Source organism: Tubulanus polymorphus, chromosome 3 (genome assembly GCF_964204645.1).
Source record: "Tubulanus polymorphus chromosome 3, tnTubPoly1.2, whole genome shotgun sequence".
Lineage (NCBI taxonomy): Eukaryota > Metazoa > Nemertea > Palaeonemertea > Tubulaniformes > Tubulanidae > Tubulanus > Tubulanus polymorphus.
Genome location: NC_134027.1, coordinates 13985028 through 13995645, shown reverse-complemented (window position 1 = coordinate 13995645; position 10618 = coordinate 13985028). Strand labels below are relative to the sequence as shown.

Genomic DNA, 10618 nt, shown 5'->3' with positions numbered 1-10618 from the left:
GTAGTATCCTAAGTCGTCTTCTGTTTAATGTCCTGACAAATGACATACACAGTAATCCAAAATATACCAGACCGAGTAAATTTCCAAAACAACCTTAACACACTGTTCGACCAAAAACTTAATGTTCCGACAAAACCACGGGCGACAAAACCAAAATTATGAATTGTCGCGGGTGACAAAACCAAAATATTGAATTGTCACGGGCGACAAAACAAAAATAATGAATTGTCGCGGGCGATAAAACCAAAATAATGAATTGTCGCGGGCGATAAAACCAAAATAATGAATTGTCGCGCGGGCGTTAAAACCAAAATATTGAATTGTTGCGGGCGATAAAACCAAAATAATGAATTGTCGCGGACGACAAAAACAAACTATTGAATTGTTGCATGCGACAAAACCAAAATAATGAATTGTCGCGGGCGACAAAACCAAACTAGGGGTCCAGGGACACCATGCTCACTTGGGCAGTGGTTTCAAATGCTCAACAATCTAACAATTTCAATACATAACGCCCTCTAGTGACCATATACAAAAACCAATGACCTTGAAACCCACCACAATCATAGAACATGTGAGCAGCTAGGATTTTGTAATTTAATATGGAAATACTAAGTTATTCTACTATTCAACGACCCCTGGTGACCATATGCAAAACCTAATGACCTTAAAACTCACCACAATCGTAGTACATGTCATGAAATACAACTTTGCAATTGATCATAGTAACAAAATATGCCTAAGTACCAATCTAATAAGGAAATACTAAGCCATTCTACTATTCAGCGCCCCCTGGTGACTATATGGAATAACTAATGTCCTTAAAAACTCACCACAATCATAGACGATGTCATGAACTACAACTTTGCAATGGATCATGGTAACAAACTATGCCTATTTACCAATCTAATAAGGAAAAACTAAGCTTTTCTACTATTCAACGCCCCCTGGTGACTATATGGAATATCTAATGTCCTGAAAAACTCACCACAATCATAGACGATGTCATGAACTACAACTTTGCCATGGTAACAAAATATGCCTTGGTACAAATATAACATAGCGATACTAAGTTATTGTATTATTCAACGCCCCCTGATGGCCACATACAAAAACCAATGACCTTGAAACTCACCAAAATCATAGAACACGTTATGGGCTACAACTTCCCAATTGAATATAGTAACACAATATGCTTAGGTATCAATTAATTGTGGAAAAACATTTTCCCACCTACGAATGAGTACTGATGACATCAAGATGGCCGCCAATTGCGTCATAATGGGGCTCGCCGTCGCTATGGACACCAGGTGGCGTGTGTGCGTTAGTAGCCATCGCGTATCGACTTCCGCTCACTTCCGCGCTCGATTTCCTACTTTTAAATTGTAATAATGTCAGAGAATTACGGGTCATGGACTGTACCGAAGCTGAAACAAGAGTTAAGCCGACGAGGTGCGGTAACCTATGGGAGGAAAATCAACCTAATTGAAAGGTAATTTAAATGTCGATCATATTTCCATGCGGTTGATGGTGTTCAGTCGTTTAGTCTGCGCAAAAATGTTGCAATGATCATGGAATCAACAGTGATTTTTTGCCAAAATCATCGATGATTCTAGACCTATGCTCAAGTGAAATGAACGTGTTTTAATAGATCCAGAGATGAAAGCTAAACCTCAGTGGGTTGTGGGTCAGGGTATAGTACAAGTTTACCGTCACCAGCCCGGGCTGCGAGGATGGCTATGGCCGGTCCCACGCGTCCCGTCCCGCGATATCTTTCATTATTTTTCGGTTTTCATGTCCGGAAAATAAACATAATGCACATAAAAGTCATCGATAAAACGTTTTTTAAATCACTATTTGATATTATGATTGCCTTGAGAAGTTTAGATGGCAATGTTTATATCTTGAAATGTAGGGATTATTATCGGGATGTAGGACGCCTTGTCAGCTAACCATCGCAACAGCTGAGTTACCACTGGCGCCATCTATCGAACATGAATTGAAGCTGATGCCAAATTTTACTGCCAATGTATCCATAAATCATTGGACATGTCTGCTGCTGTGTCTAGTCTCTATTGAATTTTTATATGTTATTGGAATTATAGTCAGAACCCTGATCAACTTGAGGTGACGGTAAACTGAATACCTTACTTATATACCTTCTTACCACAACACAGTTGAGTTAAATACAAATCTGTATGACCATGGACGTATAGACGTCCATGCTTGGAGTAATCATTTCGATGTAACATTTCAACTCTGGGTCAACTTTCTGTTAGTTGATTGAATGATTTTTGACATTAGATGTTTATATTTCATGATTATTTCGTGTTCATTGCAGATTAGAAGCATACGGCCGTAACAACGATTTTAGGGGACCGGCCATAACATTACCACAAGAAACAGTTCCGGAATGGCCCACATGCGGTTTCAAACAGCTTACAAATGATCATAAGATTGTATTGCCAAAATTCAATATTGACACAGTAACTGCATATTTCACGTATAGAATGGCAATGGACAACCACTGTACCAAAGACATTAAAGCTATTGAGAAGGGTCAGCAGCTCATAGAATCGCAACGTGTTCAAGCCTGCAGTATTCTCATCAAAAGCGGAATTGTTTATCTGACTGGATTAGTTGGTGCTGCTATGAAAAAAAAGGTAGGCCAGTTTTATATTTCATCAAAATAACACAATATTCCCTCCTTTAAATCCACATAAATCTGCAATACAACTGTATTCTTAAAAGGTTGTAATGTAGCAAACATTGTTGATTAGTTTATTTTTATATTTCATTGCAGATCTCATACTCGTACCAGATATCATTGTCTCAAACAACTGGTGAATTCAGAAACAGCCATTGTGAGTGCCCTGCCGGTAAGGGTCCTAATGGGACCTGTAAGCATGTCGCGGCTGTACTTTTGATGTTTGCTAATTTTGTGTCATCAGATGGGCCTAACGCTCCCGAAATACTTAAATCGTGTACGGAAAATCTACAAACATTCCATAAGCCCAAGTCTGTTTATACTGGTAAGTTGTTTGGTTACATCGCCACCATTCAGCAAATTCGTACCCTATATATCTTATTTTTTATAAATTCTGATGTAATGGCAATGTTTTACATAATGTACTTGGTTTTCAATTTTTAGCTCGGCTGTGACCTTGTTTAAATTTACCCGTCACTTCTTAACAGGTTCCCCTGTCAAGGCTGGTGACTTACCTCTATCAAAATCAAAGAAACGCGAGGTATCAATGGAGGATCCAAGGCCTGTGAAATACCGGAAATCAGCTGGATACGAGGATTATGTCCGGGGAATTGTCCTTAATTACTGCTCTGTATCGTCTTTAGACCTACCCATCAAGTATAAGTACAAGAAAGCCGATATCAAAACAGCAGCAATTGACCATGATTATCTGAAAAAAACTTTGCTTGAATATTGGGTGGAAAACTCTATTAAGGTAAGTTTTTAATCAACGTGTCTGAGAGTGACCTATGTTATCCTTCCCTCTGTGCTTATAATTAATATTCCATTTTGCCTTTTCAGTTAAATGAAACACAGGCAATATTACTAGAAAGGAGTACTAGGAAGCAGGCAGAATCTAGTCAATGGTTTCAGGAAAGGCAGCTACGATTAACTGCATCTCGTTTCGGTGAAATTGTTTCTTCATACAACTAAATTTGTAAATACATGTACATCCCAATTGTATGATATAGATTTCATGTCAATATCGGCTTACTATTTGTTGATACTTTTAAGTTTTAATATTTTTTATCATCTATTATCAATATTTTTTATCATATATAGTTATTTCAAACAGATATACTTGTCAGGTTGTGTAGTTATATGCATAATTACTGACGATGGTGGGTCAAAAGTTTGAAAATTAATGATTTACTCCTTTTCTGACCATATTTCATTACCATGATTATTTATTATTTCATTATGTGCTGCGCCTGACTATGGCATGAATGCTTTAGTCCCAAAACTCAAACTCTTCCATTTTACATAAAATATCTGTGTTATCATGCATTTTAAAAAGATTTTATGTAGCGTTGTTGTATTTTTGGTTTTTACCAGTTTTAAATCAATAAAAGGGTTTGTTACTGGAATGAAAATTAGTTTGTCCTTTGAATTGAAAACACTGCAAAAGAGTGGATTAAGTCAAAGTGAAATAGGTTATATTGCGCACAGATTTTGAATATCAACGACAGACAATTAATTACAGTCCAGGCCCATAATTGATATCTAAGAATTTGGGATTTACCTAAATAATCTATTAAGAGAAACAATGATGTTTCTTTAAAGCAGGGGTTTCGATGAATCTCAAAACAAAACTCAAAAATATATACTTTAGATATCAATTAACAGACATTAACAATAAGGTTAAGCAAATTCGTTCACAATAGCTGGTCTGAAATTGCTTATACTGAAACAAACATAAACTATCCTAGAACCCATATTGACTTTACTAAGCGGCAGGTCTTTTTTCAAAATAAGAAAAGTTTTTGACAATCCGATTACTCTTTCTACTTGGATGCGTTTACTGGCTACTCTACGATCATGAACTACTTGTTCAGGTTCAAGTTGACTCTTGCCCTTCAATAAAGTTGGGGTGTTCACCTTAATGTTCTTGGTAGCAAAAAGATCTTGTACCATTATACCTCTATCGGCCATGATGCTGTCATTCGAGCTGAAGTATTTTGAGGTGTTTGAACACAGCTGGGATCGTTCAATGATTTGTCGGTCACTTGTTGAACCCGCATAACTTTCACTTACATAACTAACGACCCCTCTCGGTGATATTCCAACCATAGTTTTAAGCGTGTTCTTATGTTTGTATGTGCTGAAAGTTGCAGTTTGAGATTTTACATTCGACGGCTTTTCAATTGGAATCTCTGTAGCATCTAAAATAACTCTGGTTGACGGAAAATGATGCTTAAAGCCACTGGGCATGAAACAGTCTATCTCTTCTCTCTCTGGCCATGTATTGATTTCACTTAATTGGAAATACATGAAGTTTACCCAGGTTAACACAATCCTAGAAACTACACTCTCTGATATGCCGAACAGAATACTCAGTTCTATATCTTCCTTGGCACGCCTTAATTTGATTAATGTCAAGAAAAATTGATTGACCGGTGTTAGTTTCTGACATTTGTAATTCAAATCGTACGCAGCAGGTCCTAGTACACTGAAAAACATCATCAAATGTTCATAGTCTTTAAAACTGGTGTAATATTTGATCGACCTAGGATCCACCATAAATCTCTCGATACAGAAAAATTGATCTGAAAGGAGGGAACACTGAATATTCTTATCCAAGTTAGTGTTTTTATTGGTTGGTTCCTCTATTATGTCCATTCTGTAATTGCTGGTATGTTGTAGGCCTATTTCAACTTCAGTGGCTATGTCATGGTGTACAGGTTCTTCCTCCAGTTTTAATCTTCGCCGACTGGCTCTACTTTCTCTCTCTGAATCTGAGGAAACTGGTGGTGTGAAGGCAAATATACGCGGAATGGCATTCTCTTTTAATTTTCTTCTAGAACCTGAAACACATAAAGAAAAAAACATATTTCTACTCAAAGATCAACAGCTGCCAGTCAAGTCAACAACCTTTAAATTAAAAAGATAAATCTACCACATAAATTATTAGGCCTATTGTTGTTATTATCATAATTGAGTTATATCATTATCCTGTTATCAACAAACTACTATGATGATATGAAAATAAGCGCCTGGCTTTTTAAAAAAAGTTCAAAACATCGACATTGCATAATATCGATAGGCCCAAGCTGAGGCCTAAACGAATCAGCCTGCCTTGGATCTTGACCGCTTATTTCACCTTAGTTGGAAAACTCAATAGGAAAGCCATATTTACCGGTAAGTGTCTGTTTATAGTCCGTTGGTAAAAAATGTCGATGGCATACGATAGCTGTATCCGATGGCTGCCATAATTTTGCAGATTTCTCGCTACTCTGTAGTCGTTTTATCGCAACAAGCCATTTCATTTTCAAATCTGTGTTCGTAGGGAACTTAAATCCGCCTACTCTTGACTTACAAAGGGGTACACAACAATAGCGAGGCATTATAATAGATTCAAGCGCTTTTCAAATCGTCAATTCGCTCGAACGCGGAGATGAATAAAATGTTGTTTACAATTCAAATTCAAATCACTAGGGCCACTAACACGCGCGCGCCATCTCGCGGCAGCGCTCAGCGCGGCGAGCCCCATTGGCTGATCAAAAATACCTGTCCCAGGTATAAAACATCCCTCTCTAAAGAATATCCATCAGCAATTGCAATGAGAAATGGCAAACCAGTAGGAAGCTACAGGACCTAGAATTCTGGCCAAAATTGACATTTTTGGGCACTAAAAAGGTCATAGGACGGCCATCTTGAGTCAGATCGACCCAATTTTCTTATGCTGATGGGCCTTTGGTAGATTCAAATATAAACGAAAGATCAAGGTAATTGATCAAAGCGTCTTCAAAATTTTCTTCGGGCGACAAAACCAAAATAATGAATTGTCTCGTGCGACAAAACCAAAATAATGAATTGTCGCGGGCAATAAAACCAAAATAATGAATTATCGCGGGCGATAAAACCAAAATATTGAATTGTCGCGGGCGATAAAACCAAAATAATGAATTGTCGCGGGCGACAAAACCAAACTAATGAATTGTCGCGGGCGACCTGAGGTGACAGGTCTGCCTTAAAACTGATGAAATGGAAAAAACGTTACTTTTAATGGTATCTTTATAGTAATGAATATAATATAAATTGCTAACCATGGATATAGGTAATCTTAAGTTACTATAAAACAATAATTTTGAAGCGTGACCTCACACGGCAACGCGCGCCATTTTGCAGAGCTTCTCGGGACCTGAGGTGACAGGTCTGCATTTAAACTGGTGAAATGAAGGAAAACTTTGTTTTTTTGGTCTCTTTATAGTAATGAGTGTAATATAAATTGCTAACCATAGATAGAGTTAATCTTAAGTTACTATAAAACAAAAATTTTGAAGCGAGACCTCACACGGCAGCTCGCGCCATTTTGCAGAGCTTCTCGAGACCTGAGGTGACAGGCCTGCATAAAAACTGATGAAATGGAAAAAAACTTCACTTTTTATGGTATCTTTATAGTAATGAATATAATATAGATTGCTAACCATGGATATAGTTAATCTTAAGTTACTATAAAACAATAATTATGAAGTAAGACCTCACACGGCAGCTCGCGCCATTTTGCAGAGCTTCTCGGGACCTGAGGTGACAGGTCTGCATTAAAACTGGTATAAATAGAAAAAAAACTTGATGCCTTAAATTGATGAGATGATTTAAAATCAGTCTCAATAAAATCAGTCTCTATATTGCATTCGGCTCTTTAACATGTTCATCATAAAGACAATGAATATAAATAGTGACACTTCAGGACTTCAGGACAGTGAGGAGTGTTGCCGAACTGTGATAGTGAGCAGATAATTTTCAGTGTCTTAATGCGGAATCGAAATATCAAGACCTCGATTCATCTAGCGAAAATTTTCTCTTATAATGTGCTCTTACTTCTACATTAATTAATTCATCTATGCCTGAAACTTATTTTTTCCCATTATTACAGAAATAAGTCATAGTTTACACATAAATATTTTCTTCTTATAAATCAACCTTTCAAATGAATTATTTGTCAGAACAATTTCCTTATCGTAATTGTTGAATCATTTTCGATATTAACGACGGGTCAGAATATTCATTCAACTCAAAATGTTCTTCCATAGCACATGCCTAGATATTTCGCCGTTTCGTCAAATATTGTCATGAGTTTGGGTTTTTTCGGGACATGACATGACAGGTGAGACCTGGTCTCTAGACCTGACATGACAGGTTCTGGAAACTCTGCAGACAGACATCAATCATCGAGCTTTCATGCAGTCAGAATTTTAGGATCGCATTGTTGTATTCTGTCTAGGCTATGTGTATGCCCTACTATCGCACATTAAATTGACATCCAAGTAACTGTGTATGATCCTAATAAAATGGAGGACGGCCAAACTGGTGTGTTTTTGTCTTGATTATATATCATATAGGCCTATAATAATAGCTATATCCATAAAAAATTCAAATAGGCCTAGCTCCAATCTTACTGAAAGAAAGCTTGTTGGAATACACTCATAGCACTTTCAGGTGACAAAGATTCAAAAATAGGGGACTAGTGGTTAGGATTAGGGTTAGGATTAGGGTTAGGGTTAGGTTTAGTTCCCTAATCATCATTAATTAGGCCTACTATATACATTACTATCATTATATATCATCATTATCAATTAGGCCCTACTAATATTATTACTTAATTGATTACTATCACTACATATATATTGCTTTAGTCCCCTATTCTTGAATCGCACCAATTTTTATCTGATTCCAAATGCCTATGGTTTCCATGGAAACCAGCCGAAAAATGGTAAAATAATGAAAATATCGATGTTAGATCAAAAGTTATGATGTAGAAAGGGGATAGAATAACTAGTTATCAATAGTTTATGATTGCCCTAAGTTTATCTAGGAATATCTATTATTATGTAGATTATTATATTAGGTTTCCATGGTAACGGCAAGAAAAAATGTGAAATATTGATATGATTTCAGATGAAATTATTTTTTTCACTACATAATTTTTGAAATGAATAAACATGATTATCAAGGCCTGTCAGTTAGGTCAATAGCCATAGGCTCCTATTGCAAATTGATTTAAATATACCAATATATTTTATATATTATTTGCGAGATGGATTTTAGTTAAGAAAAGCAGAAAATTAGGCTTGGCCTAGCTCAAAACGCTGAAATTTGAAATATATTGATGATATCATAATAAAATCAATCAGTTTAGAAACACAAACCAAGCAATAGTAATAATACTACTAATAATAACTAAATAATAATCCATTTGTTTTGTTTTGAGCTAAATTTCAACTATATTTTATATATATTTCAATTTTGCTGCTTTTGGAAAATCCCCTCGGGAGTCTCACTGTCCTATCACGCGCCTCTATTTTTGCCCGTCACAAGCCTCAATTCATCCCATTAGACGCCTCCCTCTTTCAACAGCCGCTTTACCGACAGGAGCGTAGTGGCGATCCGCGCGCAAAAAATTTGCCGATCATTACGCTAAATATGTCCTAATATTCAGAAATATAGTGATGAATAATTATGAATCGGAAAATAAATACAATAATTCACCGCTAGACCGATGAATAATTGTTGAATATTGATCTCATCACGAGCAGCGCGGCGCGTCGTCATTCAATAACAAGTGCCGGCCGCCATTTTGTATCGCTTGCTTCAACGCAAAACTTAGACATTGAATTTTCCGGCAGCGATCGCCCAGCCCCGACACGAAATAAAATCATGCGGTCTTCAGTAGGCCCTATTTGAATTTTAAGATCCTAAACCTTCCGATTCCTGATGATTCGTTGCTTATTCCGGGTCCTAAGCTGACGAATTTTGCTCTTGAAAAAGGGTATATTTCGATTTCTATTTTCTTCGTCTAAAATGCGGATTTATACACTTAATCAACCCCCAAGTGATTAAGATCGATCTTATTGGTTGATTCCAAAAGATTTTAGCTCATTTGCATTGATAGACAGGTTTTATGAATGATTTTACTACGCGATGTTAAAACGCGTAGTAAAAACGCGCATCACACTTTTCCTAATCAATAATGGTCGTCACAATCGATAGTGGCGCCCCGCGCGGACATGAACATACCTACCTATAAGGAAGTTGGGTACAAGTGTGTAGATCCGCACCTCTCGCCATCGGTTCAATCAATTACATTAAATATCACTGTTTCAGACTCAGACACTGTTTCAGAGTCAAAACCCAAAACGCCGAACTGAAAAACGTTTTTTGTGAAACAAAACGTTTTTTGGATATTTTGTGTTTTGCAAACGCTAGCAAACGCTTTTCTCTCTAGGCTGTGGTGACGTAGTTCGTAGTTTGAATTGAATTAAAGTTTTGAGTGATTTGTAATTCAGTATAGGCCTATTGCGTCAATCACGAGAGGTGCAGATCTGCACTGGAAGTAGATATTGCCATCATCTTTAAAGATAGAAATAACAAACTAAATATAAATAAAGAGAAGAAAATATAAATAAAGCTTTGGGCATAGGCTAAGGCTAAAGGCCTACAATTTGATTAGATTTAGCAGGCCTAATATCGATGAAATCTAAGTGTGACCAATGCCTCGTAACAGCCATTGATTGAATTTTAGTACATAATCTGAATTAAGAAAAATGTTTACTGAGGTACCGTTGACAGTAGGCCTATGTGAAAGAAAATTATAGGCCTACCCTAAAAAATTGTCTGGGATAAAAAAGGAACACCAGAAAATTTGCGATCTTGTGAATAAACGTTCGAAAATCTCAATCACAAATGAGAAAATTTAGCAAATGCCGCCACTGCCGACCGTCACTTATTGCAAAATGTTAATTCACGTGATAGGCCAAAGAAGAGGGTCCATTCTGAAAGAAAAATTACCATGTGGCTCCAGTTAAGGAGTACAGTTAGCGCGCATGCGCAATACAGTAGAATTCTGACTACAATATTGGGAAACCAAACGAA

The 10618-nt window shown here is 36.8% G+C and overlaps 3 protein-coding genes across 6 annotated transcripts in view; 2 read left to right on the top strand and 1 right to left on the bottom strand.

Annotated features, from left to right (window-relative positions):
* The first annotated feature begins 1288 nt into the window (after nucleotides 1-1288).
* On the top strand, nucleotides 1289-4420 carry LOC141902791 (uncharacterized). Of its 3 annotated transcripts, none has more exons than XM_074790686.1 (5): nucleotides 1289-1492; nucleotides 2342-2663; nucleotides 2804-3032; nucleotides 3196-3461; nucleotides 3548-4420. In XM_074790686.1, the coding sequence occupies exons 1-5, from the start codon at nucleotides 1392-1394 to the stop codon at nucleotides 3677-3679; spliced, it is 1050 nt and encodes a 349-aa protein (XP_074646787.1). In that variant the 5' UTR covers nucleotides 1289-1391; the 3' UTR covers nucleotides 3680-4420. The 3 variants fall into 3 exon arrangements, with proteins under 3 accessions (XP_074646787.1, XP_074646789.1, XP_074646788.1); XM_074790688.1 differs by lacking the exon at nucleotides 1289-1492 and adding an exon at nucleotides 1499-2133; XM_074790687.1 differs by lacking the exon at nucleotides 1289-1492 and adding an exon at nucleotides 2175-2245.
* LOC141901578 (uncharacterized) lies at nucleotides 4268-6162 on the bottom strand. The gene is made up of 2 exons (XM_074788905.1): nucleotides 5883-6162; nucleotides 4268-5550 (listed from the first exon to the last, which is right to left on the bottom strand). The coding sequence occupies exons 1-2, from the start codon at nucleotides 6088-6090 to the stop codon at nucleotides 4388-4390; spliced, it is 1371 nt and encodes a 456-aa protein (XP_074645006.1). The 5' UTR covers nucleotides 6091-6162; the 3' UTR covers nucleotides 4268-4387.
* Nucleotides 6163-7902: 1740 nt separating this feature from the next.
* Nucleotides 7903-10618, top strand: part of LOC141901338 (E3 ubiquitin-protein ligase MARCHF6-like) — a 122639-nt gene continuing 119923 nt past the window's right edge. For both annotated transcript variants that reach the window (XM_074788522.1, XM_074788523.1), the window contains exon 1: nucleotides 7903-8056. In XM_074788522.1, the coding sequence (XP_074644623.1) occupies nucleotides 8038-8056 (19 nt within the window). In that variant the 5' untranslated portion in view covers nucleotides 7903-8037. The remainder of the gene's footprint in view (nucleotides 8057-10618) is intronic.